Raw genomic sequence first — 19,220 nt, 5'->3', positions numbered from 1 at the left:
CACATTCTTCTCACCTCTACATATTATGTTCTATTATCTGATATAATGGCAGGATTCGAGTGTAAAGATCTACTTTGATTAAAAAAAAAGAAAAAAGACACCTACCTTTGAGCATGCGTGATTACATATGGGACAGCAGGCTTGATGCCAGTCAGCTTACATGATGCAGTGCCCCCTGCCGGCACTGAATAGGAAAATTAACGCCGTTTCGTGTGATTTGTAAAAACAATTAACGTATGAAGCTTTGCAAAATGTTTTTGCTTTGATCTATTTTACTTGTTGATTATTTCACGCAATTATTTGTTTCCTTTCATGAACTAGCTTTTAGAATTTTTGCGCGTGTCTGCTGCCATGATGGTATAGTTAGTGCCTGCATTAAAAAAATTATTTTTAGTTTTTAAATAAGCATTATATCGAGAAAATAAACAGCTTGCTTAACAAGATTAATGTTTTTTTGTGAGGAAGGTCTACATTCATCACGTATTGTTAATTGTGCTGAAGTGGAACTTGATGATTGAGAGGGAGGAAGCCGGAAGTGGTGCGAGGCGCTCGCTCTGCGTGAAAGAGCTGTTTCCCGTAAACGGTTAAATAACCGGTGGAAGTGTTCATTTCATTTTGTCTCACCGCAGGGAGAACAGGTAGAGAGGTTCTGACACTTGTGTTTCAAACGATATTTGATGTGTGCATGTTTATGTTGAATCAATGGTGACATTATGCCAACCCGATGGATGAAATGATCAGGACATATATATATATATATATATATATATATATATATATATATATATATATATATATATATATATATATATATATATATATATATATATATATATATATATATATATATATATATATATATATATATATATATATATATATATATATATATATATATATATATATATATATATATATATATCGATGATGATGATAACACTTGACGGTTCGTGTTGGGAGAAACAGAGCGGAGTGTGCAGAGTTACAGTTTGCTGTGATAAACGTGGTTACACCACAGATGGCGGAGTGTTCAGAGTTACAGTTTGTTGTGATAAATGTGGTTACACCACAGATGGTGGAGTGTGCAGAGTTACAGTTTGCTGTGATGAACGTGGTTACACCACAGATGGTGGAGTGTGCAGAGTTACAGTTTGCTGTGATAAATGTGGTTACACCACAGATGGCGGAGTGTGCAGAGTTACAGTTTGCTGTGATAAATGTGGTTACACCACAGATGGCGGAGTGTGCAGAGTTACAGTTTGCTGTGATAAATGTGGTTACACCACAGATGGCGGAGTGTGCAGAGTTACAGTTTGCTGTGATAAACGTGGTTACACCACAGATGGCGGAGTGTGCAGAGTTACAGTTTGCTGTGATAAATGTGGTTACACCACAGATGGTGGAGTGTGCAGAGTTACAGTTTGCTGTGATGAACGTGGTTACACCACAGATGGTGGAGTGTGCAGAGTTACAGTTTGCTGTGATAAATGTGGTTACACCACAGATGGCGGAGTGTGCAGAGTTACAGTTTGCTGTGATGAACGTGGTTACACCACAGATGGCGGAGTGTGCAGAGTTACAGTTTGCTGTGATAAATGTGGTTACACCACAGATGGCGGAGTGTGCAGAGTTACAGTTTGTTGTGATAAACGTGGTTACACCACAGATGGTGGAGTGTGCAGAGTTACAGTTTGCTGTGATAAATGTGGTTACACCACAGATGGCGGAGTGTTCAGAGTTACAGTTTGCTGTGATAAATGTGGTTACACCACAGATGGCGGAGTGTGCAGAGTTACAGTTTGCTGTGATAAATGTGGTTACACCACAGATGGCGGAGTGTGCAGAGTTACAGTTTGCTGTGATAAATGTGGTTACACCACAGATGGCGGAGTGTGCAGAGTTACAGTTTGCTGTGATAAACGTGGTTACACCACAGATGGCGGAGTGTGCAGAGTTACAGTTTGCTGTGATAAATGTGGTTACACCACAGATGGTGGAGTGTGCAGAGTTACAGTTTGCTGTGATGAACGTGGTTACACCACAGATGGTGGAGTGTGCAGAGTTACAGTTTGCTGTGATAAATGTGGTTACACCACAGATGGCGGAGTGTGCAGAGTTACAGTTTGCTGTGATAAACGTGGTTACACCACAGATGGCGGAGTGTGCAGAGTTACAGTTTGCTGTGATAAATGTGGTTACACCACAGATGGCGGAGTGTGCAGAGTTACAGTTTGCTGTGATAAATGTGGTTACACCACAGATGGTGGAGTGTGCAGAGTTACAGTTTGCTGTGATGAACGTGGTTACACCACAGATGGCGGAGTGTGCAGAGTTACAGTTTGCTGTGATAAACGTGGTTACACCACAGGTGGTGGAGTGTGCAGAGTTACAGTTTGCTGTGATAAACGTGGTTACACCACAGATGGCGGAGTGTGCAGAGTTACAGTTTGCTGTGATAAATGTGGTTACACCACAGATGGCGGAGTGTGCAGAGTTACAGTTTGCTGTGATAAATGTGGTTACACCACAGATGGTGGAGTGTGCAGAGTTACAGTTTGCTGTGATGAACGTGGTTACACCACAGATGGCGGAGTGTGCAGAGTTACAGTTTGCTGTGATAAACGTGGTTACACCACAGATGGCGGAGTGTGCAGAGTTACAGTTTGCTGTGATAAATGTGGTTACACCACAGATGGTGGAGTGTGCAGAGTTACAGTTTGCTGTGATAAATGTGGTTACACCACAGATGGTGGAGTGTGCAGAGTTACAGTTTGCTGTGATGAACGTGGTTACACCACAGATGGCGGAGTGTGCAGAGTTACAGTTTGCTGTGATAAATGTGGTTACACCACAGATGGTGGAGTGTGCAGAGTTACAGTTTGCTGTGATGAACGTGGTTACACCACAGATGGTGGAGTGTGCAGAGTTACAGTTTGCTGTGATGAACGTGGTTACACCACAGATGGTGGAGTGTGCAGAGTTACAGTTTGCTGTGATAAATGTGGTTACACCACAGATGGCGGAGTGTGCAGAGTTACAGTTTGCTGTGATAAACGTGGTTACACCACAGATGGCGGAGTGTGCAGAGTTACAGTTTGCTGTGATAAATGTGGTTACACCACAGATGGTGGAGTGTGCAGAGTTACAGTTTGCTGTGATAAATGTGGTTACACCACAGATGGTGGAGTGTGCAGAGTTACAGTTTGCTGTGATGAACGTGGTTACACCACAGATGGCGGAGTGTGCAGAGTTACAGTTTGCTGTGATGAACGTGGTTACACCACAGATGGCGGAGTGTGCAGAGTTACAGTTTGCTGTGATAAATGTGGTTACACCACAGATGGTGGAGTGTGCAGAGTTACAGTTTGCTGTGATAAATGTGGTTACACCACAGATGGCGGAGTGTGCAGAGTTACAGTTTGCTGTGATAAACGTGGTTACACCACAGATGGCGGAGTGTGCAGAGTTACAGTTTGCTGTGATAAATGTGGTTACACCACAGATGGTGGAGTGTGCAGAGTTACAGTTTGCTGTGATAAACGTGGTTACACCACAAATGGTGGAGTGTGCAGAGTTACAGTTTGCTGTGATGAACGTGGTTACACCACAGATGGCGGAGTGTGCAGAGTTACAGTTTGCTGTGATAAACGTGGTTACACCACAGATGGCGGAGTGTGCAGAGTTACAGTTTGCTGTGATAAATGTGGTTACACCACAGATGGTGGAGTGTGCAGAGTTACAGTTTGCTGTGATAAATGTGGTTACACCACAGATGGCGGAGTGTGCAGAGTTACAGTTTGCTGTGATAAATGTGGTTACACCACAGATGGTGGAGTGTGCAGAGTTACAGTTTGCTGTGATGAACGTGGTTACACCACAGATGGCGGAGTGTGCAGAGTTACAGTTTGCTGTGATAAACGTGGTTACACCACAGATGGCGGAGTGTGCAGAGTTACAGTTTGCTGTGATGCGAGCGTGGTTACACCACAGATGGTGGAGTGTGCAGAGTTACAGTTTGCTGTGATAAACGTGGTTACACAGATGGTGGAGTGTGCAGAGTTACAGTTTGCTGTGATGAACGTGGTTACACCACAGATGGCGGAGTGTGAGTTACAGTTTGTTGTGATAACGTGGTTACACCACAGATGGCGGAGTGTGCAGAGTTACAGTTTGTTGTGATAAACGTGGTTACACCACAGATGGTGGAGTGTGCAGAGTTACAGTTTGCTGTGATGTGGTTACACCACAGATGGTCGGAGTGTGCAGAGTTACAGGTGGTTACACCACAGATGGCGGAGTGTGCAGAGTTACAGAGTATGTGGTTACACCAGTTTGCAGATTTGTGCAGAGTTACAGTTTGCTGTGATGAACGTGGTTACACCACAGATGGTTACACCACAGATGGTGGAGTGTGCAGAGTTACAGAGTGATGCAGAGAGTGGTTACACCACAGATGGCGGAGTGTGCAGAGTTACAGTTTGCTGTGATAAATGTGGTTACACCACAGATGGTGGAGTGTGCAGAGTTACAGTTTGCTGTGATGAACGTGGTTACACCACAGATGGTGGAGTGTGCAGAGTTACAGTTTGCTGTGATAAACGTGGTTACACCACAGATGGCGGAGTGTGCAGAGTTACAGTTTGCTGTGATAATGTGGTTACACACAGATGGTGATGTGGTTACACCACAGGTGGTGGAGTGTGCAGAGTTACAGTTTGCTGTGATGAACGTGGTTACACCACAGATGGTGGAGTGTGCAGAGTTACAGTTTGCTGTGATAAATGTGGTTACACCACAGATGGTGGAGTGTGCAGAGTTACAGTTTGCTGTGATAAATGTGGTTACACCACAGATGGTGGAGTGTGCAGAGTTACAGTTTGCTGTGATAAATGTGGTTACACCACAGATGGTGGAGTGTGCAGAGTTACAGTTTGTTGTGATAAATGTGGTTACACCACAGATGGCGGAGTGTGCAGAGTTACAGTTTGCTGTGATAAACGTGGTTACACCACAGATGGCGGAGTGTGCAGAGTTACAGTTTGCTGTGATAAATGTGGTTACACCACAGATGGTGGAGTGTGCAGAGTTACAGTTTGCTGTGATAAATGTGGTTACACCACAGATGGTGGAGTGTGCAGAGTTACAGTTTGCTGTGATGAACGTGGTTACACCACAGATGGCGGAGTGTGCAGAGTTACAGTTTGCTGTGATAAACGTGGTTACACCACAGATGGCGGAGTGTGCAGAGTTACAGTTTGCTGTGATAAATGTGGTTACACCACAGATGGTGGAGTGTGCAGAGTTACAGTTTGCTGTGATGAACGTGGTTACACCACAGATGGCGGAGTGTGCAGAGTTACAGTTTGCTGTGATAAACGTGGTTACACCACAGATGGCGGAGTGTGCAGAGTTACAGTTTGCTGTGATAAATGTGGTTACACCACAGATGGTGGAGTGTGCAGAGTTACAGTTTGCTGTGATAAATGTGGTTACACCACAGATGGCGGAGTGTGCAGAGTTACAGTTTGCTGTGATAAACGTGGTTACACCACAGATGGCGGAGTGTGCAGAGTTACAGTTTGCTGTGATAATGTGGTTACACCACAGATGGCGGAGTGTGCAGAGTTACAGTTTGCTGTGATAAATGTGGTTACACCACAGATGGTGGAGTGTGCAGAGTTACAGTTTGCTGTGATGAACGTGGTTACACCACAGATGGCGGAGTGTGCAGAGTTACAGTTTGCTGTGATAAATGTGGTTACACCACAGATGGTGGAGTGTGCAGAGTTACAGTTTGCTGTGATGAACGTGGTTACACCACAGATGGTGGAGTGTGCAGAGTTACAGTTTGCTGTGATGAACGTGGTTACACCACAGATGGTGGAGTGTGCAGAGTTACAGTTTGCTGTGATAAATGTGGTTACACCACAGATGGTGGAGTGTGCAGAGTTACAGTTTGCTGTGATAAACGTGGTTACACCACAGATGGCGGAGTGTGCAGAGTTACAGTTTGCTGTGATAAATGTGGTTACACCACAGATGGCGGAGTGTGCAGAGTTACAGTTTGCTGTGATAAATGTGGTTACACCACAGATGGTGGAGTGTGCAGAGTTACAGTTTGCTGTGATAAATGTGGTTACACCACAGATGGCGGAGTGTGCAGAGTTACAGTTTGCTGTGATAAATGTGGTTACACCACAGATGGTGGAGTGTGCAGAGTTACAGTTTGCTGTGATGAACGTGGTTACACCACAGATGGCGGAGTGTGCAGAGTTACAGTTTGCTGTGATAAACGTGGTTACACCACAGATGGCGGAGTGTGCAGAGTTACAGTTTGCTGTGATAAATGTGGTTACACCACAGATGGTGGAGTGTGCAGAGTTACAGTTTGCTGTGATAAATGTGGTTACACCACAGATGGTGGAGTGTGCAGAGTTACAGTTTGCTGTGATGAACGTGGTTACACCACAGATGGCGGAGTGTGCAGAGTTACAGTTTGCTGTGATAAATGTGGTTACACCACAGATGGTGGAGTGTGCAGAGTTACAGTTTGCTGTGATAAATGTGGTTACACCACAGATGGTGGAGTGTGCAGAGTTACAGTTTGCTGTGATGAACGTGGTTACACCACAGATGGTGGAGTGTGCAGAGTTACAGTTTGCTGTGATAAATGTGGTTACACCACAGATGGCGGAGTGTGCAGAGTTACAGTTTGCTGTGATAAATGTGGTTACACCACAGATGGTGGAGTGTGCAGAGTTACAGTTTGCTGTGATGAACGTGGTTACACCACAGATGGTGGAGTGTGCAGAGTTACAGTTTGCTGTGATGAATGGTTACACCACAGATGGCGGAGTGTGCAGAGTTACAGTTTGCTGTGATAAATGTGGTTACACCACAGATGGCGGAGTGTGCAGAGTTACAGTTTGCTGTGATAAACGTGGTTACACCACAGATGGCGGAGTGTGCAGAGTTACAGTTTGCTGTGATAAATGTGGTTACACCACAGATGGCGGAGTGTGCAGAGTTACAGTTTGCTGTGATAAATGTGGTTACACCACAGATGGCGGAGTGTGCAGAGTTACAGTTTGCTGTGATAAATGTGGTTACACCACAGATGGCGGAGTGTGCAGAGTTACAGTTTGCTGTGATGAACGTGGTTACACCACAGATGGCGGAGTGTGCAGAGTTACAGTTTGCTGTGATAAATGTGGTTACACCACAGATGGTGGAGTGTGCAGAGTTACAGTTTGCTGTGATGAACGTGGTTACACCACAGATGGCGGAGTGTGCAGACTTACAGTTTGCTGTGATAATGTGGTTACACCACAGATGGTGGAGTGTGCAGAGTTACAGTTTGCTGTGATGAACGTGGTTACACCACAGATGGTGGAGTGTGCAGAGTTACAGTTTGCTGTGATGAACGTGGTTACACCACAGATGGCGGAGTGTGCAGAGTTACAGTTTGCTGTGATAAATGTGGTTACACCACAGATGGCGGAGTGTGCAGAGTTACAGTTTGCTGTGATAAATGGTTACACCACAGATGGCGGAGTGTGCAGAGTTACAGTTTGCTGTGATAAATGTGGTTACACCACAGATGGCGGAGTGTGCAGAGTTACAGTTTGCTGTGATAAATGTGGTTACACCACAGATGGTGGAGTGTGCAGAGTTACAGTTTGCTGTGATGAACGTGGTTACCACAGATGGCGGAGTGTGCAGAGTTACAGTTTGCAACGTGGTTACACCACAGATGGCGGAGTGCAGAGTTGGCGGAGTGTACACCACAGATGGCGCGAGGCAGAGTTACAGTTTGCTGTGATAAATGTGGTTACACCACAGATGGTGGAGTGTGCAGAGTTACAGTTTGCTGTGATGAACGTGGTTACACCACAGATGGCGGAGTGTGCAGAGTTACAGTTTGCTGTGATAAACGTGGTTACACCACAGATGGCGGAGTGTGCAGAGTTACAGTTTGCTGTGATAAATGTGGTTACACCACAGATGGTGGAGTGTGCAGAGTTACAGTTTGCTGTGATAAATGTGGTTACACCACAGATGGTGGAGTGTGCAGAGTTACAGTTTGCTGTGATGAACGTGGTTACACCACAGATGGCGGAGTGTGCAGAGTTACAGTTTGCTGTGATAAACGTGGTTACACCACAGATGGCGGAGTGTGCAGAGTTACAGTTTGCTGTGATACGTGGTTACACCACAGATGGTGGAGTGTGCAGAGTTACAGTTTGCTGTGATGAACGTGGTTACACCACAGATGGTGGAGTGTGCAGAGTTACAGTTTACTGTGATGAACGTGGTTACACCACAGATGGCGGAGTGTGCAGAGTTACAGTTTGCTGTGATAAACGTGGTTACACCACAGATGGTGGAGTGTGCAGAGTTACAGTTTGCTGTGATAAATGTGGTTACACCACAGATGGTGGAGTGTGCAGAGTTACAGTTTGCTGTGATGAACGTGGTTACACCACAGATGGCGGAGTGTGCAGAGTTACAGTTTGCTGTGATAAACGTGGTTACACCACAGATGGCGGAGTGTGCAGAGTTACAGTTTGCTGTGATAAATGTGGTTACACCACAGATGGTGGAGTGTGCAGAGTTACAGTTTGCTGTGATGAACGTGGTTACACCACAGATGGCGGAGTGTGCAGAGTTACAGTTTGCTGTGATAAACGTGGTTACACCACAGATGGCGGAGTGTGCAGAGTTACAGTTTGCTGTGATAAATGTGGTTACACCACAGATGGTGGAGTGTGCAGAGTTACAGTTTGCTGTGATAAATGTGGTTACACCACAGATGGTGGAGTGTGCAGAGTTACAGTTTGCTGTGATAAACGTGGTTACACCACAGATGGCGGAGTGTGCAGAGTTACAGTTTGCTGTGATAAATGTGGTTACACCACAGATGGTGGAGTGTGCAGAGTTACAGTTTGCTGTGATGAACGTGGTTACACCACAGATGGCGGAGTGTGCAGAGTTACAGTTTGCTGTGATAAACGTGGTTACACCACAGATGGTGGAGTGTGCAGAGTTACAGTTTGCTGTGATAAATGTGGTTACACCACAGATGGTGGAGTGTGCAGAGTTACAGTTTGCTGTGATAAATGTGGTTACACCACAGATGGTGGAGTGTGCAGAGTTACAGTTTGCTGTGATGAACGTGGTTACACCACAGATGGTGGAGTGTGCAGAGTTACAGTTTGCTGTGATAAATGTGGTTACACCACAGATGGCGGAGTGTGCAGAGTTACAGTTTGCTGTGATAAACGTGGTTACACCACAGATGGCGGAGTGTGCAGAGTTACAGTTTGCTGTGATAAATGTGGTTACACCACAGATGGTGGAGTGTGCAGAGTTACAGTTTGCTGTGATGAACGTGGTTACACCACAGATGGCGGAGTGTGCAGAGTTACAGTTTGCTGTGATAAACGTGGTTACACCACAGATGGCGGAGTGTGCAGAGTTACAGTTTGCTGTGATAAATGTGGTTACACCACAGATGGTGGAGTGTGCAGAGTTACAGTTTGCTGTGATGAACGTGGTTACACCACAGATGGCGGAGTGTGCAGAGTTACAGTTTGCTGTGATAAACGTGGTTACACCACAGATGGCGGAGTGTGCAGAGTTACAGTTTGCTGTGATAAATGTGGTTACACCACAGATGGTGGAGTGTGCAGAGTTACAGTTTGCTGTGATAAATGTGGTTACACCACAGATGGTGGAGTGTGCAGAGTTACAGTTTGCTGTGATGAACGTGGTTACACCACAGATGGCGGAGTGTGCAGAGTTACAGTTTGCTGTGATAAACGTGGTTACACCACAGATGGCGGAGTGTGCAGAGTTACAGTTTGCTGTGATAAACGTGGTTACACCACAGGTGGTGGAGTGTGCAGAGTTACAGTTTGCTGTGATAAACGTGGTTACACCACAGGTGGTGGAGTGTGCAGAGTTACAGTTTGCTGTGATGAACGTGGTTACACCACAGATGGCGGAGTGTGCAGAGTTACAGTTTGCTGTGATAAACGTGGTTACACCACAGATGGTGGAGTGTGCAGAGTTACAGTTTGCTGTGATAAATGTGGTTACACCACAGATGGTGGAGTGTGCAGAGTTACAGTTTGCTGTGATAAACGTGGTTACACCACAGATGGCGGAGTGTGCAGAGTTACAGTTTGCTGTGATAAACGTGGTTACACCACAGGTGGTGGAGTGTGCAGAGTTACAGTTTGCTGTGATGAACGTGGTTACACCACAGATGGCGGAGTGTGCAGAGTTACAGTTTGCTGTGATAAACGTGGTTACACCACAGATGGTGGAGTGTGCAGAGTTACAGTTTGCTGTGATAAATGTGGTTACACCACAGATGGTGGAGTGTGCAGAGTTACAGTTTGCTGTGATAAATGTGGTTACACCACAGATGGTGGAGTGTGCAGAGTTACAGTTTGCTGTGATAAACGTGGTTACACCACAGATGGCGGAGTGTGCAGAGTTACAGTTTGCTGTGATAAACGTGGTTACACCACAGGTGGTGGAGTGTGCAGAGTTACAGTTTGCTGTGATAAACGTGGTTACACCACAGGTGGTGGAGTGTGCAGAGTTACAGTTTGCTGTGATGAACGTGGTTACACCACAGATGGCGGAGTGTGCAGAGTTACAGTTTGCTGTGATAAACGTGGTTACACCACAGATGGTGGAGTGTGCAGAGTTACAGTTTGCTGTGATAAACGTGGTTACACCACAGATGGCGGAGTGTGCAGAGTTACAGTTTGCTGTGATAAACGTGGTTACACCACAGATGGCGGAGTGTGCAGAGTTACAGTTTGCTGTGATAAATGTGGTTACACCACAGATGGCGGAGTGTGCAGAGTTACAGTTTGCTGTGATAAATGTGGTTACACCACAGATGGTGGAGTGTGCAGAGTTACAGTTTGCTGTGATGAACGTGGTTACACCACAGATGGCGGAGTCCCTTGACCATGCCCACATCTGTAAGGAAGACTTGACGTGCCCGGTGTGCATGGACCTTTTCTCCGAGCCCGTGACCCTGAGCTGTGGCCACACATTCTGCCAGCGCTGCGCGGACGGCCACTGGTCGAGCCAGGAGCCGGGCACGCCGTGCACGTGCCCCACGTGCCGTGCCAGCTTCTCCAGTAAACCGAGGTTGAGCCGGAACGTTCTCCTGTCCAGCATGGTGCGCCAGCTGCAGATGGAGGACGACGCGTGCGGTGCCCAAAGTGCGTGGTGCTGTGAGATGTGCCGCCGCAAGGCCTCCCAGCACTGCGTGCGCTGCGAGATGCTGCTGTGCCAGGTGCACAGCGATGCGCACAGGAAGAAGAAGGGTCACCGCCTGGTGGACCCCACTGTGGACCTGGACAAGTTGTGCTGTTCTGAGCATGGAAAGCCCTTCGAGCTGTACTGTCGTTGGGATGACTCTCTGGTGTGCATGGTGTGCAAGGTGGCGGGGGACCACGAACACCACCAGCTCGACACTGTTGAGAACGCTTATACGAAGTTCAAGGTTCGTATGTGATCTGGAAGGGCGCGGAGCGGGTGGGGGCTAATTCCTCGGAAGGTTCCCATGAGCCAAAGTCACAAGTTGATGGAAATCGTTTTTGTATTGTACTGGAATAATATTCTGTTTGTCTAATTGCAGAATGTGCTGGCGAGGGAAGAGGGTCACTTGGGTGACATGCAGCTGAGCATTTCCAGCTGTATTCAAGAACTCCACAAAACGTCCAACGTCATGCAGGTACCTGGGAAGCTCACTCAGTTACTCAAAAGCAATTTATTTGCTTTATTTTGTCGGTTTGTTGTTGTCATTATTTTTTAAATCTTATTTACTATCCCCACGTTTTTTTTGAAAAAAAAAAACAGGGCGGGGGGGGAGGGTGGTTGAGGATATTGTAATCAGCTCTGTCTGTCTGTCTCCTGTCCCGTCTGTCCGTCATGCCATCTCTTCCTAAACAGTTGGGCAGAAATTCACCAAATTTGGTCGTTATGATCACCACTTGGCAAGAAGGTGCAAGAGCAGTATCATTTTCATCCCCGTGCCCTCGGGGTGGGGTCAACAAATCAAATGCCTAAAAATGCAATAATGGACACATTTTAAAATGAAACTTTGTATGTGCATGGAACGATTTTTTTGGGGGGGATTTAACCCAGGTTCATTCCCCAAGCGGTGGGGCCTTGGGGTCGGTCACAGGAGACAAATTGGGGGGATGAGGGGAGGGGGGTTTTAAAATCAAAATTTGTTGGGTAAAACCTGGTGGAACTTTTTACCATCTTTCAACTTTGCTCTAGGTGGGAAGTTTGCGGGTTTTGCGATGGCGTGCCATCGACTTTGCTGTAGTTATTGTTATTTGCAATCATTTAACACTGCAGTCCAGTGTCACCTCATTTTGTCTCCCACACTCGTCCATGAACTATTCTTTCCTCAATAACTTTTGTCCCCTTTCTGTGTGTATTTCCCTTATCCAAATGAAGAACGAGTCTTTGCTCCGAGCTCTTTTTCTCCAATGATGTGTTAACGCCTGAAACGTGTGCTTCCCACATTGGTTAGCATATCTCGATCAACGTCCTGTTGATTTCATCCATCATTTATCTTGTTTGCCTGTTCTTCTCGCTCCGTCGGTTTGTGAACCGACTGTCCATCTCGATCACCTGCTCTATAAACTCCAGGCTTTCATGTTAAAAGAAGGTTCAAAGCTCGAGCGATGCAGTTTATTTTTGAATTGTCCATTTGCTTCCTATTGCTGAGTGTCTTCCATCCCACTTGTGCATCCCAGAATGCAATGAAGCAGCAAAAGAATGGCATCGAAGGTAAGCAGAAGGAGTTGCATTCCCTGGTGGATGATGTTGCCACTCGTTTGGATCGGCATTTGAGCGATCGCTGCTGCTTCACGCTTCGTCAATTTGAGCAGCAGATCTGGGACCTCCGACAGCAAATGGTGGCACTGCAGGAATCCGAGGCCATTCTCAAGGTGGCGCTTCAGCAGCAGGATATGTTCACTTTCCTCCACGTGAGTCTTTGGGTCATCGGATATCGTTGAGCGTCTTGACTCGATGGATATCGTTCAGCGTCCTGATGGCTTGCGTGGTGTTTTTAAGTTGATTACCAATGATGTCTGTCATTCCCAAGGGGCTGTTTTCATGATTGATTTTGGCTCGGTCCAACGTTGTTTAATTTGTGGCGAACATCCTGTGATTAACTATGTTCTCCTTGGGCCCAGCTTTTCTGTGTACTGGTGATTGTTCTGTTTTTTTTTTTTTCCCCTAATTGAGGGCTATTTTGTAATACTTGTTCGACTGGGGGCCATTATCAATTTATTTGTATTTTCTTCCAGGGCTATAAGAATCTGCGTGACAGGTGAGCTGCTAACTAACTTTTCCATCGGTTTTACTGCAACTAAATAAAACCATGTGACTGGTTCATCATCGTTCCTTTCCAAGTTGAAAACGTTTCCTGTGTGAAACTTTCATCCTTCAATTTACCGCCAGTCAATTCCACCTCATATCACTGGAGGCCTCCCAGTTGACCCCCTCAGATTTACTTTAAACTTTCATAAAATAGTTCCCAGCTATCAAAATGAAGCTGCGTTAAATTTTAGGTCCATAGATGCGGTCAACTCCGAGATATTGAGGGTTGAAAATGTGGCTGTGGCCCTATTTTTTATGGTCGTTGCGAGCATCACAAAATGAACGGCTACTTTTAAACTCCCACAACCGGGTGTAGTGGCGTGCGCCTGTAATCCGGCTACTCGGAGGCTTGGGTTGGAGGATCGCTTGAAGACGGGAGCTCTGCACTGGGCCGCGCTATGAGAGGGTGTAGGGCAGCCCAGAATCATGGCGAAACCCAATCCTTATCCCTGTGTCGTAAGAGGCGACCAGGGTTGCGTCAGGAAGGGCATCCGGCGTAAAACCTGTGCCAAATCAGTATGCGGATCATAACGGATGATCCGCTGTAGCGACCCCTAACGGGAGCAGCCGAAAGACGAACAACAACTTTTAAACTCCCACAACTTTTAAAAATTAATGCTAGAGCCTTGAAATTTTCAGAGATTATTCTTCTATAACTGCTCTGTAAGAAACAAACATAAAACTGAGTATACCTCTATTAAATTTTATGTCCTGATCAGTTGAAATCCAGAAAAAAAATGTTGGTTTTGTATGAAGACGCAGCTTTGAGACCCCATATATTTTTATTGACCCATCCCAGAAGCTTGAAATTTTTCAAGTAATAACTGTATGGTAGTACTATTCAAATACATGTTTACTTTTCTTAATCAGTCATATATATATATATATATATATATATATAATATATATATATATATATATATATATATATAATACAGTCATGATCCCTCAAAAATTGAAAATTTTCATTTTTCCCCGAAATTCAGGTGAGGATTGCAAATATATGACAAGGTTCTATACCACTTCAAATTTGGTATTTTGACACTTTGATATTTGACACTTTTGTAAACTTGAATATGCTCTTTCCAATGGTGAACAATTTGAAGTGGTATACTCAATTTTTGAGGGATCATGAATGTATTATGTATGACTGATTAAGAAAAGTAAACATGTATTTGAATACTACTATCATACAGTTATTACTTGAAAAAATTTCAAGCTTCTGGGATGGGTCAATAAAAATATATGGGATCTCAAAGTTGGGTCTTCATACAAAACCAACATTTTTTTTTTTTCTTCTGGATTTCAACTGATCAGGTCATAAAATTTAATAGAGGTATACTCCGTTTTATGCTTGTTTCTTACAGAGCAGTTATAGAAGAATAATCTCTGAAAATTTCAAGGCTCTAGTATTGATATTTTAAAAGTTGTGGGAGTTTAAAAGTCGCCGTTCATTTTGTGATGCTCGCAACGACCATAAAAATAGGGCCACAACCACATTTTCAACCCTCAATATCTCGGAGTTGACCGCATCTATGGACCTAAAATTTTACGCAGCTTCATTTTGATACCTGGGAACTATTTTATGAAAGTTTAAAGTAAATCTGATGGGGTCAACTGGGAACATTTTCTTAAATTTGGTGATTTCAGATGGAATGACTCACCACCATGATGTTACAGGAACATCATGGTCGTGATTGCTTGGTGAAAACGAGTGAACCACACCTCTAATCTTGGCCATGTTTCACCAACAGGCTGAAATCAATCACTTGGGTGCAAGATACCTTGCAGTCAATGGCGACGCACACCGAGACTCCGGAAGGTTTGGATCTTGAGTCGCTCATTGACAATGTCAAAGGCACTTACTGCAGGAAATTGTGTGAGAAGGGGTGAAGGGAGATGCTTTTATACAATAGAGATTGTGTTTTTTTGCAGATGTGAATCACAGTGCCTCGCTCTACACATCAAATCTCTGATGATGACTTGTGCATTTGTTTGTGGTTGTCGGTTTGTCATGCAGATGGCTGTACGCCGATGCTTGAACTGAACTCGGCCCACCCACGTCTCGTACTGTCTGAAGATTTCCTCACCGCGACAGTGACTGACCTTCCAGAACCATACCCTTCGCACGCAGACAGGTTCGAATCTCACATTCAGGTGCTGGGTTCGGTCGGCTTTTCTACAGGCTGTCATTATTGGGAAGTCGACCTGAGCAGTGCCGAGCGGTGCAGTGTCGGAGCTGCTTACGCCTCGACCCCGCGCAAGTGCTACGGCCCATCCAGCATGTTGGGGCGAAACCCTATGTCATGGTGTGTGCGCAAAGCTGGCACGGCCATCTCTGCAATGCAGGACTGGAAGGAAACCGTTCTGGGCACGGCGGAGCCACTGCGGTTACTCGGTCTTTGTCTGGATTACGAGGCCGGTACCCTGTCGTGTTACCGGGCCGAGACCATGACGTTGCTGCATATCTTTCGCACGTCGTTCAACAAACCAGTCTTCCCAGCCCTGTGGATCTGTTGGACCGATGACTCTTTGACCATCTGTTCTCTCGACTGATCCACACCTTGGAGTTCTCCAGAATGAATGTAGAAACGCGGCTGCTTGGGGCGCACAAACCAACCCGTTTTCTCGTTGTTCCTTGTTGCAGGTCGTTCGTTGGCACTTGATGTTCGTGGGCACTTGATGATTGCTTGGTCCCTGGGATCTAAGTTGTCCATTCGTTATTGCAGTCGTCAAATTCCATGCAGACCACTTTACGCCGCAGTTACTATGTGTGCGGCATATTTCTATGAGGTTAATGATGGCGGAATCTTTGTGAATATGCTTCTATTTTGTTTCGTGTATTGTTTTATTCCCGTTCGTTCAAAAATATTTGAGGTGCTCATTGTGAGACCGGATATGGTTCTTATTCTTGGCAACACTCTCACTGGTGTCTATGAAGAGCTCATCAGACCCGCTGTACCAATGCTGGTCTTGTTTTGGCATTTTTTTTCATGATTTGTATTTCTGCAGTCATTTGACATTGTCTGTACACTCCAAGAATGTAGAATAAAATCACTCTGATGCTCGCATCATGGCTGGCTAAGTTGGTTTTTAATATTCCATTTTAATGAACTCTTCACATGATGCTAAGCACCAAATGAGCCCGAGTCTTTAAAAGATTTGCTGTTCTATAATCGAGTTTGGATATCTTGCCCCTGGGATAGGAACATGTCCTTTCAGCAATTACTGAGTATGGGCAACCAGTTGTATTCTGTAACACGAAGTAAATTGTCACGTCAATCAGCCGCAAACTGCGAGCGGCAAGTGCTTCTCTTGGAGGAGACGTTTCTTGGCTCATTCGCTCCGGTGTTGCGGACAAATTGAAGATTGGGATGTTACTCTGAACTCTGGCCCAACTGGTGTTTCTTAATGGAGCATGAGAATGATATTTTTTTTCTGAAACAAAAATCACTTCTGTGGAATGTTACATTTGGAATACAAAGATGAACAAGCACATCCCCTTGATTCCTTGTCCATCGCACATGTGCCTGTTTTTTTCCACTCCGATGTTGACCGTGTTGACGTTCCAACATGGGTGGTTTAACTCTTAATGCAAGACTCATTTCCGGCTGGAAAAAGACTGATGGCAGGAGGAAGGTTGAATGTAGTTTTACTTTATGATTTCCTGTTCAACTGGTGTAAGAAATCAGGGATCAGTTGAATCCTTGTTCATCTGCACAATGGAGTACAGTGGGAACAATAAAATAAAAAAACCCGTATCTTGCCAAAAGGTGACCACGTGTGACTTCGTTAAGGTCACACTGAGGTGAACAGAGCTGCAATCCACCAGGAGCGACTCCTTGAGGAATATCTGCCGACGAGAGATTCCGATGAGAATCGTTCTACAGAGAAACCATGAAAAATATGCGTTTGCCTCATAACGTCACCAAATGACGTCATAATATCTCAAGCTTGACATATCCAGAAAGCACTCATCGAGGTGTTCAATTTGAGGTATTACACGATATGGTTCCTAAAACTTGAAAGTTTGACCTGAGGCGCTAACCATGAAGGTCAAGGCCAATCACCACCAAAAATTAATCAGCTGAGCGCCAGACCATGAACTATATTCCCATGAAGTTTGAAGACGATCTGATCAAAATTACTCAAAAAATAAGCGTTTCGTCGACGCCCCTGATTTGCGACAAAGTGACCTTGACCTTTGACCTTGACCTTCAAAATTTTATGCACTGAAAGGGATCTCTATAGGCCTCTGATATGCGAAGTTACAAAAATTTCCAATGATAACTGTGCTCTGCAGAATTTTTTTATACGTGATTACAGACAAACAAAAATAAAATAAAATAAAAACATACAAGCTGACTAACATATCTTGCAAAAACTTCGTTTTGGCAAGATAACAATAAAAAAAACCTGCACCATATTCTTGAGAGTGTTGGTGCTGCCAAAGCATTCTTGGCAAGGGTTATACTGGGTGGTTTGCCATTACCTTCCCAGTATTATTTGCCTGTGCTCTATCCTCTCATGCTGAGCATAAAGCAAGGAAAAGCACATGCCCTTTTGTTTTTTTAAAAAAGTCTTTGGGAAGACTCCACCACGGTTTGAACCACCGACCTCCCAGAGAGAGTAGATGCTCTAACCATTAAGTAGGAGAGGAATGAAGAATATGATCTCTTGTACCCGAGCTGTGAGTAATGCTTGTTCTTTTTATTCTTCTTGAGTTATGTTTGGGTTTAATTCTGTTCTCTTCCACTTATTCCCATTCTTTCATCTTCTCTACCACTTTTTATTTTTCTCCTTTTCCTCTGAAATTTGTTGTGTTGGTGATGGTACGATACAGGTGTGATGCTGAAGCTACTACTTTAACTTCCACAATTATTTACACCCTGTGGTATCAGCCAGGGAATACTTTTGTGCCAAGTTTTTCACGAAGCCACGCCCAGACATGACGTTCGACTGCAGGTGCCAGGAATTTTTAATTTGTATAAAGTGTGGCATTAATGTACCTATTCTTCGTGAAAGACATGCCAGGTCTTTAGAGTCCACCAACGACCGGTCCTCTGGTTTAACTTTCCTTAATGTCCTGCCAGCCTTCCAGTGTCATGATAGGCCTCCAGTTCCTGATATTCCTCATTTTCATGTCACGTCATGATATTATTCCTCATTTTCCTTATTTCACGTTGTCTAAAGTGACCTTTAAGATTTTAAGCAAACTTTTAACATCACGGTCCGTTACTTTTACGTGACCTTTGTTCCCCCACATAAACTATATGCTGCTTCAGCAAGATGACCGCACAAGCGAGCATTTTGCTATGTTGGTGTTGGGGAGGTCCATCAAGACTGGTTCATGTTTGAGTGGTTCCTTTTACGGAGAACACAGTTCAATAACGAACAAGAGGCATTGTGAGTGAGTCAAGTAACATTGCACAGGTGTGTGGTTCCTAAAATATATGGATGCTTTCAACACCCTGGTGTTGGCTTAGTGGTGGCTTGGGATCCTACGGTCCTGAGTTCGAGCCCCGTTAGCCACTGAATTAACACCAGGGGCTTGACTCAGCCTGTCATCCTTCTGAGGTCGGCAAAATGAGCACCAGTATACTGGTAATAGGGGCACTGCATCAACGGCATAGCTGCGCCCTAAACAAAGATGCAACCAGCAGCCAAAAAGGCAGCACACGAAAGGAACACCCATACAGCCATTGTTTGGTTCATTGCAGGGTTGGTCTTTAGGCCCCAAGAGCACATTCTTGCTTTATCAACAATATCACGACAACCGGTAAAACTTC

The 19,220-nt window shown here is 45.0% G+C and overlaps 1 protein-coding gene across 1 annotated transcript; it reads left to right on the top strand.

Annotated features, from left to right (window-relative positions):
* The first annotated feature begins 482 nt into the window (after nucleotides 1–482).
* Nucleotides 483–17,203, top strand: LOC147017307 (E3 ubiquitin-protein ligase TRIM62-like). The gene is made up of 7 exons (XM_085846802.1): nucleotides 483–638; nucleotides 10,973–11,533; nucleotides 11,669–11,764; nucleotides 12,801–13,034; nucleotides 13,359–13,381; nucleotides 15,186–15,310; nucleotides 15,452–17,203. Exons 2-7 carry the CDS (start codon nucleotides 10,973–10,975, stop codon nucleotides 15,985–15,987), a joined length of 1,575 nt encoding a protein of 524 aa, XP_085702928.1. The 5' UTR covers nucleotides 483–638; the 3' UTR covers nucleotides 15,988–17,203.
* The last annotated feature ends 2,017 nt before the right edge of the window (nucleotides 17,204–19,220 follow it).

The sequence above is a fragment of the Eptatretus burgeri genome, chromosome 11, assembly GCF_056783735.1.
Source record: "Eptatretus burgeri isolate ZD-2024b chromosome 11, Ebu_testis_v1, whole genome shotgun sequence".
NCBI classification, from domain to species: domain Eukaryota; kingdom Metazoa; phylum Chordata; class Myxini; order Myxiniformes; family Myxinidae; genus Eptatretus; species Eptatretus burgeri.
Note: the sequence above shows the minus strand (reverse complement) of the source record. Positions and strands in the feature narration are given on the sequence as shown.

Excerpts from the sequence above, each read along its gene's own strand:
- LOC147017307 (XM_085846802.1), top strand. The coding sequence starts at position 10,973 with ATGGCGGAGTCCCTTGACCATGCCCACATCTGTAAGGAAGACTTGACG. Across the intron at positions 13,035-13,358 it reads ATATGTTCACTTTCCTCCAC|GGCTATAAGAATCTGCGTGA; the intron begins GTGAGTCTTTGG and ends ATTTTCTTCCAG. Across the intron at positions 13,382-15,185 it reads TATAAGAATCTGCGTGACAG|GCTGAAATCAATCACTTGGG; the intron begins GTGAGCTGCTAA and ends TTTCACCAACAG.